Source organism: Pleurodeles waltl, chromosome 8 (genome assembly GCF_031143425.1).
Source record: "Pleurodeles waltl isolate 20211129_DDA chromosome 8, aPleWal1.hap1.20221129, whole genome shotgun sequence".
NCBI classification, from domain to species: domain Eukaryota; kingdom Metazoa; phylum Chordata; class Amphibia; order Caudata; family Salamandridae; genus Pleurodeles; species Pleurodeles waltl.
The window spans coordinates 123,592,887-123,609,820 of NC_090447.1; the positions used below are offsets into that span (position 1 = coordinate 123,592,887).

The 16,934-nt window shown below is 43.3% G+C and overlaps 1 protein-coding gene across 1 annotated transcript in view; it reads right to left on the reverse strand.

Annotated features, from left to right (window-relative positions):
* Nucleotides 1-363: 363 nt before the first annotated feature.
* Nucleotides 364-16,934, reverse strand: part of CLNS1A (chloride nucleotide-sensitive channel 1A) — a 70,859-nt gene continuing 54,288 nt past the window's right edge. Inside the window, exons 6-7 of the mRNA XM_069203918.1 lie at nucleotides 11,344-11,427; nucleotides 364-920 (exon numbers count right to left, since the gene is read on the reverse strand). Coding sequence (XP_069060019.1) covers nucleotides 11,360-11,427 — 68 coding nt within the window. The 3' untranslated portion in view covers nucleotides 364-920; nucleotides 11,344-11,359. The remainder of the gene's footprint in view (nucleotides 921-11,343; nucleotides 11,428-16,934) is intronic.

Consider the following 16,934-nt stretch of genomic DNA (forward strand, 5'->3'; position numbering starts at 1 on the left):
CTGATTCAAACCGAGTGACAATTAAAACAAACCAATGGGAAAGGGGACTGTTGTTGCTCTATTTGCAGTAAGCTTCATGGGGTGAGAGCCAGAACGTGAATGGCACTTTAAGCAAGCAATGACTGAACAGGGCTGACCCAAAGCCCTTCTATTTATTTTTTAATCTATTATTATATATATGTATTAGAATCACAAAATTCTGGGGTGGGGGAAGGAAGCTAAAACAGTCTCCGCCTCGGACCTAAAAAAAAACTGCAACTGTAATCAGGACTGCTGCATGCGAAAATAAAACTGTAATGCATCGAATGTTTAATAGTTCTTAAGAGAAATGCTCTCACAAAAGACAGGGCATAACTAGAACAGTGGGTTTACTATAAGATACAAAATCCGGTTTATTTAACATTTCATAAGAAATATTACAAAGACAACATAATTCATATGCAGCACTTAAGGATGTCAGTAAGATCTTTTGAAATATGTTCTTAAAGCCTTGACTGTACAACAAACAAGCTTACTAACTTAAGAGGTATCTTTTCTGAAAGTTATGGTGGAATTCACTTTTCAAATGCAAGAATTTGATATGCGGTTATGAGATGGCTTACAAGATAAAATGTTACAAAAATATGTAATAATCTAATGCAATCTACCGTCATCTGCAATTTATTTCTGAATATCAAAAAAAGATAAAATACCACTTTTGCAGGAACAGTTTCCAGTCATGCTAAGTGCATGTGTGAAGAACAATATTTGATTTGGTACATTAGAAACCTACTTTGGTCAACTAAAGGTCATACTCAATGCAGTTAAGAAGCATTTATAGAACATGAGGTCCATGCTTTTAGTCTTTAAAAAATAGATGCAATTTCTGAATGTGAGATGGTCATCTTCCGTTTCATCCTGGTAAGTGCTACAAATATAACCTAAAAGAGAGAAAATGGAATCGCGTTAAACAAGAACTGTTACTAAGGAAAATCTGCAAAGGTGCCACAGAAAAAGCAGCAGGTTTTTATTAGAAATAATAATATTCAGAAATGGTTCTTTGCAGAATGCGCTCATCAAAACATTTTTGAAAGTGAAACTATTTTATGCATGTAGCAATGCAAGTGAAAATAAATGTGGCCCAATAAGACGTTATTCGGAGCGAGGCTGAGCATAAATGTACATTCACATATTTATTACTCCACTGCCAAGGCCCAATTCCATATTTTTTACCAGAGTAGACTATAGAAGGTGAAGACTCGCCGCTTCCTGTCGCATTCATTCCGTATTACAGCCACCCTCCAGCAGGGAACCAGTGCGCCGGTATTCAAGGCCGGTAAATGATGCTTTATGTCACGGGGCGGTTCTTCACTTGTGCCCAGTGCACGGGTATATTGGTATATATATACACACACACACACACACACACACACACCTGTACATGTAGCACTGCAGAAAGTAATATTTTTTATTTTATTTTTTTTAATGGAGGGGAAGGTAATCCTGACACACACGAGCTTGGACTCAGGTTAGTAGTCAAGGATTTTCCACACACTCAACAAAGGAAATAAAAGGCATTTAACGCTTGGTGCATCCACATATGTGTTTATTTCTTGAAGGGAAATACATATATGACCCCATAACACGTAATTTCAAGGTGGTGATGCAGATGCACACACTACACTTTGCTACAATGCAGAGGTCGAACTCCTTGATATAACCACAGAGCAGCAACCCCCTCGCGCCGAAGAAGGGTTGCTGCCCGACAAGTCGCGTGTTCAGTGCTTTAAATGGGAAAAAATAAGTGCCGGTACTCATTAGCATGAACTAGTAGTGTGGTGGGTGGGGCTAGGGGCGGGGCTTAGAGCAAGACATGAGGGTACTTTACGACTTATATACCAGTTGCAGCACATCCCAAAGGCCCATGAGAAATGTATTTAAATAAACAAAACAAGTTAACTCGTTACACAAAACGAAAGCTAAACACAATTATATTTTAACATTTCTTTTGTTTTGTAATATTTGCAGCTTCTTAATACCATACTGTTATTTGCTGTTGTTTTGCACAATACTTTATATTCTTGAACGTGCACACACACAAAGAAACAAGCAGACACGCACACACAAAGCATTACACACAGTCCTCCTTAAAGTCTTCGGATTCTCTCCCTCTTTCATTCGCTTTTCTCTCACACAAAAACACGCACATACAAGCAGGCACACACACATATATAAGCAGACCCTCGTCCAAAAGACTCAGGTGGGATTAATGCCATTGTAAACTTCTTTCCTCCCATGGCTTTCTTAGTTGTCACTTTCAGCTGGGCGGTCTCTATTCCTGTGTTTGCACAAATGCATACGATAGTGTAAATGTGATTGACAGCACAGGGCCTGAATGGACCCTGTTCTGTCAAACACAGCGTGATGGTGAATACCCGGACATTAGGCACATAATCCCAGCTGAATAGCTCAGCGGTGGTCAGTTTAGGGCTACAGAAGCACCTTAGCTGTCAGAGGTAGGTTCAACTCTGACAGCCTAGTGCTCACCAGCACTAGCAGCTAATGAGCCTACCGTTCATGAGTACCGGTACTCTCCTTGGCAGCAGAGAAGTGCCGGTACTCAGAGTGGAAAAAATAATAAGTGCCGGTACTCAGTACCTGTGAGGACCGGCCCATTTAAAGCACTGCGCGTGTTGCAATGACTGTGCACAGATACACAGCTCTGGCGCGAGGCCTCTTCAGTGCGATTCCACCTCACTGCACAGATGGAAAATGCAGTTACCGTCGTTGGCTATTTCCGGTAGGCACATAACCTTCCCGCAGGACAAGTGTGGATCACAACAACCAGCGTGGAGCAGGCGGCGCTAGGAAGAACAACTTCGACCCTGCGGCCCGGTTAACGGATGACTGACGGAGAGGCGGCCGGATATTCCATTCCTCTCACCCGCCTCTCACACACTGGCCCCAACGAGGAGTTGCCACTCATTCTGCTTGGGAGGAATACCTGGTGTCCCCAGAATGCGTACACACTTCGCTTTCACTGCAAGCACAGCTTGTGGCAATAAACAGAAAACTTGAATCCTCAACAGAATGTACTTCGTTACCAGCACATGACAAGCATTGAAAGAGCCAATTGGTCTTCCCTCTGGGTTATTTTGGCTTTGCCAATGGTGTGCAGCATGGATTAAGACAAGAAAAAAAACCTAACAAAAAACACGCAATGACTCTTCCACCCACATCATTTTTGTCGGGACGCACAACACGTGCGTGCAAAAACAACATGGCGTGGGTACTTTTTTTTTCTTTTTATTTACCAATCCAACTTGGTAAAATAAGTAGCGCAAAAGCATTTTTTTGGCTTTGGTGTGGGATGCAACACAGAAAGCGCAAGTGGGGATGAAGCAATTCAGGGGCAAAGCAATACAGGGGGCACAAGTACACAGAGGATGGGCAGAAGCAACACCTAGGGGGAGGGAAGCAACACGGAATAGAGAGGAACACTGATGAAAACACAGAAAAAAGCATGGTTATTTTCCATTGGAATTTAACAACCATGTGCTTTACTTTGTAAAACGTCATGTTCCTGAAACTGTTAAATCCATAAAAACAAAAATACCCAGCAGACTATTTGCAAAACGCAAAAAATTAAATGAAAACAGCAACAGTGTTAAAAAGCAATTCAGACTAAAGCAACATACCACACAAGCAGGAAGTTCTAAGCAGAGCAACATGAGTTTTGAAAAATAGATTAGTGAGCTGAAAACTCCATGCAAAAATGTATGAAATGAAGCTGCGCGAGACTGCTAAATTTCTGTCAGTGCATAGGCTGTAAATAGTGCCTGCTCTAGGGAGGTGCAAGAGATGCCACCGCACCGGGTGTTAACTTCGGGTGGGGGTGCAGTTTCTGCAAGTGTGTTATAATTTTAAAAGCGCCTGCTGTTGGGGTTTCTTGCCACCAGCTATTTTCAGGCAACAATAAAAATGTCAACATAACTCCGTGATTGATTTTTTTGGGGGGGAGAAAGGGGGAGAAAAGAGAGAGAGATAGAGAAAGTGAGAGAGAAAATCTGTCTAGTGTAAAATTAGACTGTATCATAAGATAGTGCAAAGGGTTAATATGCCTGCTGCAAAGAACGGTGCCAACGGTGCCACCGCACCGGGTGTTGACTTCGGGCGGGGGTGCAGTTTTTGCAAGTGTATTATAATTTTAGGAGCACCTGCTGTTAGTGTTTCTTGCTACCAGCTATTTTCAAGCAACAATAAAAATTTCAACATAACTCTGATTAATGTTCTTTCTACAGAGAGATCAGAAATCATTCTAGTGTAAGTTTTGACTCTATAGTAAGTGCTAGAAATGGGGTCTTTGGCTGGCAGTCAGGTTACCCCCTGTCCAAGTAAGGACCCTCATTCTAGGCATGGTAAAGGAGAATCACCCACAGTTAACCCTCGCTCACTCCCTTGGTAGCTTGGCACCAGCAGGTACACTTATCTTCAGAAGCAATGTGTAAAGTATTTGGACCAACACACAAAGTAACTCAGTGAAAACACTACAAAATGACAGCACAGGTTTGGAAAAAGATAGAATATTTATCTAAATAAAACAAGATCAAAACAATAAAAATCCAACATACACAAGTCAAGTTATGAATTTTCAAAGAATAAGATTCTTAAATCCTTTAGAATAACAGTGAGAACGTGGTTAGCGTACAAAAGTACCTGGGTTGCGTCAAAATAACACAGGCGAATGTGCGTCAGAAAACACCAGCGATGCGTCGATTTCTCACTCGCAAGTGAGACCGTGTGTCGTTCCTCCTCCTCCGGTTGGGTTTGCGTGCATCGGTTCTCCTCTCCCACAAGACAGCGATGCATTGATCCGGACAGGCACCTCAGGTCCGGGCAGGCTTTGCGTTGTTTTTCCGCGCCCAGTGATGTTCTGCTGAAAATCCAGTTGCACGGTATCACAAAAAACGTGCTGCATGGGGGTTGCGTTATTATTAGCTTCCGTTAGCGGGTGTTGCGCCTAGTTTCTCCAGCCGCGTTGCGTCGATCCTCCAGCCGTAATGCAGTTGGAGCATCGATTACAGCCGGGAAGCCAGCGGAGCGTCATTTATCAGCCATGTCACAGAAGGGGTGTCAAAAATGTCCCGCACGGCACTCTGTGTAGATTTTCAGTCTGTTTGCCAGCTTCACCTTTCAAGGGCCCAGGAACTGGATAGGGAACCACTTGGCAGGGTAGGAGTCTCAGCAAAGAGTCTAGGTGCTGGCAGGGGAAGTCTTTGATGGCCCTGAGATTTCAACAACAGGAGGCAAGCTCAGTTCAAGCCCTTTGAGATTCTTCACAAGCAGGAATGCACAACAAAGTCCAGTCTTTGTCCCTTTTCACAGGCAGAAGCAGCAACTGCAGGATAGCTCCACAAAGCACAGTCACACTCGCACTTCTCCTCAGCTCTTCTCCTTGGCAGAAGCTCCTCTTGATTCCAGAAGTGATCTAATTTTTCAGGGGTTTGGGTGCTCTTCTTTTACCCCTTTCTGCCATTGAAGTAGGCCTACTTCAAAGGAAAGTCTCTTTTTTGTGAGATCCTGCCTTCCCCGCCCAGGCCCCAGACACACACCAGGGGGTTCGAGACTGCATTGTGTGAGGGCAGGCACAGCCATTTCAGGTGTGAGTGACCACTTCTCCCCTCCCTCCTAGCACAGATGGTTCATCGGGATATGCAGGCTACACCCCAGCTAACCCAGACAGGTACTCCACAAACAGGCAGTCACAGAATGGTTTAAGCAAGAAAATGCCTACTTTCTAAAAGTGGCATTTTCAAACACAATCTTAAAACCAACTTTACTATAAGATGTATTCTTAAATTGTGAGTTCAGAGACCACAAACTCCACATGTCTATCTGCTCCTAAAGGGAATCTACGCTTTTAATCATATTTAAGGCAGCCCCCATGTTAACCTATGCTATGAGAGAGAGAGAGGCCTTGCAACAGTGAAAACCACATTTGGAAGTATTTCACGGTCAGGACATATAAAACACATTAATATATGTCCTACCTTAAACATACACTAATACTCATTAGTATATGTCCTACCTTAAACATGCACTGCGCCCTGCTCATGGGGCTACCTAGGCCCGAACGTAAGGGTGTCTTACGTGTAAGAAAAGGGAAGGTTTGGGCCTGGTAAGTGGGTACACTTACCAGGTCGAATTGTCAGTTTAAAACTGCACACAGAGACACTGTAGTGGCAGATCTGAGCCATGGTTACAGGGCTACTAATGTGGGTGCCACAACCTGTGCTGCAGGCCCACTAGTAGCATTTGATTTATGGGCCCGGGGCACCTCTAGTTCACTGTACTAGAGACTTATCAGTAAATCAAATATGCCAATCAGGGAAATCCAATTACACATACATTTTACATAGGAGCACTTGCACTTTAGAACTGGATGGCAGTGGTAAAATGCCCAGAGTAACAAAAACATTCAAAAACAGAGTTCAGCACACATCAACAACCTGGGAAACAGAGGCAAAAAGTTAGGTAAGACCACGTCAAGGATGCCAAGTCTAACGATATAGTGCAGAGGTTTAATACATAAATTATGAAATAAAGCATATCAGAGAAAAACATGCACAGAAGATGATTACTGTGTCAGAAATGTAGCAACATGCACACCGACCAACTGGGAATTCCATCAATATAAAGCACATAATCGGTATCCCAGCGAAAACAAAATGTTCTGAAACCAATAACAAAACTGTTTCCAAATGTGTGAATTGCGTATCTCAACAAAATAAATAATACACATAAAATACAAGCCAGCATTTGTAATTGTATGCAAAAGCAAACAGTCAAAGGCAAACGGCTGAAAAAAAAAAAAAACATGGCACATTTAACGTTCTAATGTGCACGAAGCGGAGAAAGGGTGCAGCAACACAGGCTGTTCCTAGGTGTCCCTTGGGACCTCTTCTGGCCACATAAGGTACTGCTCTAATTTTTAAGGTTGCTTGGTCGAGCAGTTAGGCCAATCTTAGAGAAGTGCAAAGTATTTGTTGTGCTCACAGTATCAATCATGCAACTCACACATTCGAAGGAATAACTCTAGATCAATTTATAAAAATACTTCAGATCAGATTTTTATGTAATTTTTTTAAGACCAAGATTATCAAAACTGGTTAAGTACTTTCTCAGATATGGATTTTTGAAGTTTAATTTAAAAAAAAAACAAAAAAAAAAAAAAGCAGTCTTTTTGTGCGTAATTACGCACCATAGGAATCCGTGGAAATTCACCTTTAAAAATACAAATAAAACCACACAGTTGCTTTACCAAGTTCTTCTTTTGCAGCTTGGTCAAAGTCGTCAGTGGGTACACTGTGCCAGCTGGAGAAGTTCAGGCGGTTCCCGGTTCTAGCAGGAGCAGCAGTGAAAAGTCACTGGAGCTGGTGCAAGGCCACTGCAGGGGACCACTTGGAAAAGGGGTGTGCAGGTTACTTTAGAGGTTCTCCCCTGGTGTCCCCCTGGGAGTGCAGAGGTTGCAAGGGGTGAGGGACCCTTAGGGCACAGCAGATTCTTCGCCGCAGGGCACAGGCAGTCCAGTGCAGAGCAAATCGGTGAGCCAGGAGCTGTGCGCAAAGATGTCCTTTGGATTTGGAGGTAAGTCACTTCAAGGGTCGTTTTCAGGACAATGGGGGCACTCTGGTGGGAGGTCCAGGGTGTTCCTGAAGTTCCTCGACTAGGGCTTCCTCCTGGTCCTTTATCAGCCGGGGGGGGGGGCTGATTTTCCTGGTGTCCGATGTCAGCTGACCAGTAGCCAGGATATTGGTACGGTTCGACCACTGGAGGGCACAGTGCCACCAAACTTGGCACACTTGCAGGGTTTGTCCTTGCGGTCGTTGGTGTGATGTGTTTGGCTCAACTTCCGGTTCAGGAGGTAGCGGCCGGTCAGTGAAGTGACCCTCACTGCGTTGCTGGTTTTTTCTCTGGAGGGAGTTCTTGGGTGACTGGCGAAGCCTGGAAGTCCTCTGGGGTTCTTAAGGTCAGTCCTGTTGTCCAGCAGCGACTGTCGGGTCCTGGGTATAGCAGGCAGGGTTTAGCGCCTTTTCTTTGTACAGCAGGTTCACAGTTCTTGTGCCTTGGATCTTCTTGGTGCTGGTCTTCTTTGTGTCCTTCAAATCTGTTTACCTGGTCTAGGGGTGCCCACTAAATACTGTATTTATTCGGTGTTTTAGGGGGAACCTGGTAGTGTCCAATGGGACACTTACCTTTACCTTTGGGTGGCTACAGCCACTATGGTGACCACTTCCTGTGGGAAGGGTTACTTCCCTATCAATGATTGCCTATTTTCCTTCCATCTAACATGGAGGATAACGAAATGGAGTGTCCACCTCAAAGCAACACCTTAGAGGTGGTGCATGCTAGGTGGGGCCACTCCCCCTACCATGTGTGTGGTCTCCCACATTTGCTCCCACCAAAACAGGGGGTTTGCAAAGGGGCTGGCCATCTGCTGGTAGCAGTAGGCCTGGGGGGAGGGGGTTGAATTTCAAAGGCGGTAAGCCCTTTGAAGCTCGCCACCAGGACAGTACATAATCCTGTGGGAGGGGGTGTTAGCACTTCCACCCAGGAAAGGCATAATTTTACAAACCAGAGCGACAGGGCTCTCACCCCAAGGTTTGAAGATTGGGTGTCCGGAGGTGGCAGGTTGGATAGAATCAGTCAGCAACCATGCCAGGGTAGTTCGCTTTTGCAGGGGGTACCTCTAAGGTGACCTCTGGGTACATTTAGGGATAAATCCAATACTGGCACCAGTTTGGATTTATCATTCGAAGTTGTTTGATACCAAACAACCCAGGGCTTAGAGTGGCCATCATGTGGCTGGGAAAGTTGTGTTGACCAGTGTCCAACACATGCATCAAAATTACTGCTCTGTTCACTCACTACGTCCCAGGTTTGACAAGGACACAGTGGGGCATTTTGCTCATGCAGCTATGCCTTCGCACATAATATGGTGCACTCTGCCTTAGGGCTTTAAAGGCCTGCCAGAGGGGTGTCTTACCCATAGTAAATGCAGTGTATGGTGGACAGGACACACAGGCAGCATGCTATGTCGAGTTTGTGTTTTAGGTTTCCACCAGGACACAACCTGCAATGGGAGTGCAGGGGGCATCTGGATGCATGGAACTAAACGGTGGCACAATCAGTGCTACAGCCCTCAGGGGCCTATCCATATTACCCCATGCCCTGGGTACCTAAGTACCCTTTAATTAGGGACTTATAGTGGTAGTTAAGGGTGCATCCAATTGTGTCAATGCATCACAACAGTTTTAGGGAACAAGCACTGGCCCAGGGAACCTGGTTAGCAGGGGCCCTGGGCACTCCAATTTCTAGGCCACATCGAGCATCGGGCAAAAAGTGAGGGCTAACTATGTCAAAAAGAGGCCATTTCTCACAGTTTCAGGAAAGGAGAATACAAGAGAGCATTATAAAAGTATAGGAGTTTGTGCAGAATCTCCCTTTGAGCGGCAGAAATGATCTTTGTTGTTCACATTAGTTCTTCATCGAAGCCAGAGGTGCAATCACTAAGGTGGCCACCACCTTTTTTTTTTTTTAATTCAATTAGTTTTTAAAACAACTGGATTTCTCTAGGTGTAGTGTTCTCGAAATGGAAAGCCTGTATACTGGCACGAAGGATGAGAGACCAGTATATGTGAAAGGAATGGGGTGCACGTTTTTTAACCCGTCCTTGAGGAGGGCAAAACATCAGCTCTCTTCTTAAGCATTACAGGAAAACATTCTTCACACGAGCAGCACCAGAGTGCTACCTCCAACCAATTACTGGGAGAGGGGCAGGGGCACGATGCTGACCTCTAATGGGACAGTCCTGAGCTCCAACTTATCTGTAAAGGAGTCCTGGATGGCATTTTCCAAATGGAAATCCCCAATTACCTACAGCTCATAGCATTAGGGTTACAAAACAAGCTGACATTTACACTTTACCCACAGAGGGGCAAATAATGGCAAACAGGGCAATATTAGCCCTAAGGGGGTAAAACAGGGACCCAAATTATAAGATTGGCTACACCAATCTTGGATCATACAAGCAATGGAAAAGCTGGTGCTTATGACATCCCAGAACCCACAAGGATTCAACAAAATGCATAGTTAATTCCTGAACTACCTGGCTGCTGAATTCATGGAACTTGCATGCCCCAGATACCTACAAATTATACTAACATAGAGCACCCAAATGCTACAATGGGAGGGGGAAGAGTCAGAGGACACTGGACAAAGGGAAAGCTAAGACCACTACCAATAATTAGACTGGTTGAGATGATGGGCAGATGTGATATCTATTCTCCAGGTGTGGGGAAGAGGAGAAACGGGCGAGGAGGGGGGACACCGCAGAGCCTTTTTTTTGGGGCTCACTTTTATCCTAAATTGACCAGTCCACACCGGCATGTGGGGGTGTAGGTATTGATATGTATAATTCAACATCCCCATTAAAAAAAATATATAATCCACAATGTTGAGAAACTGACGAAATACAGGGGTGTAGAATACTTTATTTGGCCCAAACATTAGCTTCCTGTACCTCCTAAGCTGCAAACGAAATGTAAGTTGGGCTCTTGAATGGTTTTGGGATCCAGTGGTGCTGCAACTTGAGTGTGGGTTGTTTCTCCCTAATAGCTCTTCTGTGAACGACTGACTAGTGCATCACAGAGTACCTTGAACTTTAGTGGAAGTATTGTTGAGATTTAAATGTGTTCTGATGCTAAACTAGGGAAGAATAAAGCAGATTTTCTTTCTTGGTGATCTCAATCATATCTTTCTTTAGAAGGCTATACTAGCCACTTAAGCACAACTCCTCCTAGGCTACAGAGGTCGGGCAGTCATTTACATCCTCTCGATAACACCTAAAAGATGGCAAAATATCCTCTAATGAGTATTCTGAACATTTTTCTGCCCTGAGCATTTTTTGCAACAGTGAAAGAAAGGTGTCCCATTAACACTTCACACATCACATTAATGATCAGAAATGTCTTCAGCTGGCTTTTATTGTTGGAGAGGACTTGCAATAATGACAGGGGTATTTTTTGCAGCAACACCAAATACAGCATGAAGAAACAAGAGGAAATGGAAAGCAAGTTTTAGAATGAGGTGGGTGTGGTTTGTTTTTTTGCCTTGTAAAGATTTCCGGTCTTTAGACCCAGTGAAGGATCCTTAATAGTAGAAATGCTAAAGTGGCCCAACTGAAGAATAGCAGAGTGTGCATACAGACATAACACCCTTAGGAAAAGGTACACTTGATAGTCTCAAACACAAATACACCCCAACACAAAAAAACGAAGTTAAGAAGCAAAGCACACAACTTACAGCAGTCTACATGTTCTTAGTGATCAACATCAGCATCTTCAAACTGTCCTGCAACTGCTGGTGTCGAATCCACATCCATCCCATCTAGGGTGGGACAAAAAGATAAAACAACCAATATGATGCATTTTGACTTAAAAAGCTCAGGCACTCTGGTGGCAAGTCAGAACAATATTTAGCTTCCAGTAAAACATTTGCCCTTTTGTTTTTTCTCTAGAAGTTAAGGGTGTGGGCATGCAACTAAGATACAAGTGAGCTAGGTGCATGTCATGTTTTCGGCACTATGTAAAACAATTCCATTTAAATTCACTATATGTACATTTACCTAATTCAGGTATCCTGAAAATCTGACACTGATCAAGCCCTCCTGAACCTTTGTGGGACCCAATTGTTTTAGAGTCTCCACTATGCCTTCATAACTTTAATTGTATAAAACAAAATAATTTTACTGCATAAGAATAATTGCAATCATGTACAACCATATGAAAATCATTACAAATATGAACTAAAACATAAATGATATGCGTAACATTGATATAAAAACAAACTGCCCCACTACAACGAACATGGTCCAGATCTTATAACCAGATGTCAAAAGAGAATAAAGTAAACATACCAATCTAAGCAAAATGCATTCATCCATTCTTCTGGTGTAGTGGGTTGTATCCAAAATAAGTACGGCTGTTAATTTAGAGCGGAATTATAAACTGCATCTAGAAAATGTGGCTACTCTGCACAATTCTTTTATTTTTTGTATTTACCACAGTCATGTTAAACCCTATCAGTGTGTGTGCCGGCCAATGGCTGACACATGCACACCCTCCCTGGTGGCCGACACAGGGAGGATTATTATTATTATTATTTTTAATTATAAACCTCTCGAGGAACACAGAAGAGCTTCTGTGTCTCCCCCACCCACCCACCCATCTGTGCCGTCAGCATGCCGCAACAAGGTTTTCCCACCAGAACAAGAAACAGCAGGTAAGGCCACTTTCTACTCCGGTGGAGAAAACGGACCCAAAAGGGCCTCCCCACCTTTCAGGAAGACCTTGTTTGAAAGGGGAGATTCTCCCCTTTCAAACGGGGCCTTCCTGAAACGGCCAGGAAACCCCACTAGATGCTAGGGTATACTTTGGGGGGGGGAGGGGAGGAGGAGGGGGGGACTTGCAGGAGGAGGAAGTAGTGGCGTCTATTGAAAATGCATAAGCGAAGGGGCCCATGGAGAGATGAAGGGCACTTCTGCTGGGTGGTAGTGAGGGAATCTGAGAAGGAAGTCATGGGAGTGGGAGCACCAAAAATGATTGTTGCACTAGGCGCCACAAGTGCTGAAGTCTGTGATGATGGGTATGTGGCAAAGTAAAGAAATAGTGTCTGTTTTTTTTTTTTTTCAGTGTCTTCAGAGAACCTGCTGATTGAGGGAAAAAGGTAAGGTGATTGACATGCTGCACACATCACATCACATCACATCACATCACACACACCCCAGCAAATGTGACCATCTACGTAGGCTAGTTTTTTTAGAGGGACAGTTTAGCCAGTAGCAGAGATGGCGTCTCGTTAGGTGACTGCTGCTCAAGCAGTAACTCGGGTTATGGAGGACAGCTCGGAGGCAGGATCAGAGACAGCCAATAGATACTGAGACAGCATCTGAGGGAGAGGACAATGAAGCAGACTCTGGGAGTGATTTTTCAGTCGCAAGAGTCCCATCAGACAACTCCTCTTCCAGTGATTCTGAGGGAGATGATGAGGACAGTCATGCTGTCCCTTCGCAAGCACAGTCTGTGCAGCGAGACAATAGGGAGTTACCCCACGAATGCATCATCCCAGGGTCAACAGTAGCCCTCATATAAGGAGTACCATTGACCGTTGTGTCAGCCATTCCCGTCACTGGTACTAAGCCCAAGGACATCAGTGGGGTAGTGTTTTTATTGGGACAAGTTGGGGAACGCTGGGAGGTAAGCAGTTTGTGGATCCCTGCATATTCATGTAGTTTGCGTAACAGAAATGCAAGGAAAAATTGTGCTTTTATTCAACGTTTTACCTTTGCAGGGCATTCTGGGGAAACAAACTTTAGGGAATCCTCACAAGCGATACCTTACTGGACTTCCCATGATGTCTACTTTTAAAAAAATGTCTGGGTTTGATAGGTTTCCTTAAATGGTTCCCGATCCCAGGACTAATTAGTACACTCACCTTAGTTATCATTATTGCCAAAATACATTTTGGGACTTTCCCTGTCGCAGGCAGCAGGCCTACCCACACAAGTGTGGTATCATTTGTATCGGGAGACTTGAGGGAATTCTGGGTGGAAGGACATTTGTGGCTCCCCTCAGGCTCCATAACTGTGCATCGCTGAAATGTGAGGAAAATGTTTTTTTTTTTTTTTTTTAGACACATTGAGGTTTTCAAAGGTTTCTACGGGACAGAACCTGGTGAGAGCCCCACAAGTCACCCCATTCTGGATTCCCCTAGGTGTCTAGTTTTCAAACATATATAGGTTTGCTAGGTATCCCTAGGTGCTGGCTGAACTAGAGGCTAAAATCTACCGCCAGGCACTTTGCAAAAAAACACATCCGATTTCATAGGAAAAATGTGATGTGTCCAAGTTCTGTTTTGGGGCGATTCCTGTCGCAGGCATGAGGCCTACCCACACAAGTGAAGTACCATTTTTATCAGGAGACTTGGAGGAACAAGGAATAGAAGAACAAGTGTTATTGCCAATTGTCTTTCTCTACATTTGTGCCTTCCAAATGTAAGACAGTGTATAAGAAAAAAGTCAGTTTAAGAACTGCCCTGTAATTCACATGCTAGTACAGGTACCCCCGAATTCAGAGTTGTGCAAATAACCACTGCTTCTAAACTCCATATCTTGTGCCTATTTCTGAAATACACAGGTTTCCTTGATACCTATTTTTCATTCTTTATATTTTACCAAATAAATTGTTGTTTACCCGGTATACAATGAAAACCCATTGAAAGGTGCAGCTCATTTTTTGGCTCTGGGTACCAAGCCCTATAAATTCCAGCAACCAGAAGGGTCCTTGAGACCTAACAGTATATTGCTTTCAAAAATCTGCCGTAGCTGGAAAAAGTTTCAGGAGAAAAAACGTAGACTACATTTATTTTTTTACAAATCAATTTCAATTTTTTTTTTTTTTTTTAATTTAAACGGTTACTTTCTAGAGGAAATGCTGAATTCAGAATTTGTCTACTTTTCAGAAATGTTTAGCTGTCCGGGAGCCACCACTGATCACACCCATTTCTGTCACTAACTGGAAGGAGGCTGATGGCACCAAAAAAACCAGTAAAAAGGGGTATAACCTGGTAAAATGCCAAAACTGTGTTGAAAAATTTGGTTTTCAGATTCAAGTCTGCCTGTTCTTGAAAGCTGGGAAGATTGTGATTTTAGCACGGCAAACCCTACTTTGATCCCCATTGCAGGGGAAAAAAAAACATGCTTTCTTCTGCAGCACTTTTCCCCCCCATTGCCACCCCCCCCCCACACAAAAAAAAAACAATCTTACCTGTATTTTGGTTAATTTCTCGGTCTCCTCCAGAGGAACCCAGAAACTCTAAGTATCTTTAGAATCCCCAGGATGTTGGGAAAAAAAGGGATGCAAATTTGGCATGGATAACGTATGGGTGCAAAAAGTAATGGGAGCCTAAGCGCAAACTACCCCAAATAGCCACAAAAGGGCTCAGCACTGGGACAGGGAAAGGCCCAGCAGCTAAGGGGTTAAGCAAAGCAACACTAACTCTAGAATTTACCATTTAAATTAATACACAGTATGAAATAATTGTTTTCCGAACTGTTTCAAAATTTGGCTGTTCAACAATTCTGTAATATTTGCTGCATTCAGACAATTCTTCAGAGCGTTACTTCTCTTTGTAATACAATTTTGTAGAAAAAAAATAAGAGTTTTAGAAATTTTAGTCGTTCAATCGTCACCCCTGGCAACAACAAAAAATATAGAATCGACTCCCTTTTGAAATTGCAAGGTCTACAGTTTCGTATATCAATCAATCAATTGCACCAGGCAGAAATGACAAAGTATATTTGAAGTTATTTTTGACATAATACTGAAGTGTGAGTAAGTAATAAGAAACGACTGCCAGGTCAGCACATCCAAATTGCAGAAATGTAGCGTAGTCCACAGCAGGAGAGGAAAGCATCAACCAAACATGTATTGTAGCTTTTTAACCTAAGTTCCTAAATGCATGGTCTAGATACATGGCCCTTGGGTTGATTTGATAAAAAGTATTTAATGAAGGACACTTTAAAAGCTAGATCTGGTTTTTGAAACAAAAACAAAAAAAAGCCCAGGCAAATACGAGACCTGTGAATGCTCTGAGGTAGATGAAAGTTCTTTAAAGGCTTTGCATTGTAGAAAATCCAGGGTGGTCTTTACGCCTCCTGGGAAAGCAGGATGACCATATGCTAGTGAGCATAGGAATGTATCACTAATAACATTTGGCATGTCTTTGGTTAATAAATATGTACCTTAGTTCATAGTGTATGTAGAGCAAAAATTAGGATGGCTCCCTTGTTCTTCAGAGCCAACAGATTATATCTCAGTGTTTGTACGAAATGCGCCCTTTTTGCAGGGCAATCCAGATATTTTTTTTGCCTTTTCTTGCTACAGAACTCTGTGCACTTAAACCCTACTAAACAGAGGTAAAGTGCCTGTGTTTCCCCCCCATTCCATGTGATGAATTTCTACCTGATGAGTATATTTAACCTACCTATAAGTCTCCAGTATTGTTGTGGGTCCATTTTAGTCACATGGGCTCAGTAATAGCCTAGGCTTCCGGTCTGTGCCCTTTTCACCCAGATATTATGGTCTGTGTTTCTGTACTCAATTTTATTCATTTTATTATTGCTTCTTTAGTTACATTGTTTTAATTTCGTTATCAACTGTTATTTTGCAAAAGCGTAATTATCAGTGCTCTAGCTGACATACTAGGACAAAGGGCACTAGAGGGGGTTCCAGCCAGAATTTCCATCCACGCTGCGTGCCGGTTTTCGGTAGATCTCGGACTTTGTTTCTTCACTGATCCTAATCTGGGGACTGGTGGCCTGATCTTGTACCAAGGTAACGGGGGTGGGGTGTGCTTCTAATGAACACTGTACAGACAGATTTGGAGTACAGATTTGGAGTACATTGCCATGCTCTCGCTTGGGGCTAGAGATTAGGCCTTTAGGTAGGAATTGTGTATTCATGTTATTACAAATATGTTAGGGTTGTTTATATTCACATCTCTAATTATCACAATCCTGATTTTGTTTTTCCTCATTATCCTACTCTTTGCAGCTCATGAATTTTATCGTAGATTGGAGTCTTCTCAATAAATGTGCTGAAAACTGCCCTGCATCTTGTTTCTTGCCTACATGTGTGTAAGACACGTATGTGAAGAGAAAAGGGTAAGACTTGTTTCCACAACTATTTCCCAGAGGGGTCTTCAGAGTCCATGCAAGGCTACCACAAATCACCTTTACCGGTTGGGTTTTGGTGCGGTACTGCTAGAGAGCCGGGAGCTGCCATCTGGTGAAGGAGTGACTCGGTTGCCTACAACGCAGAAGTGCTGCTGCCCCA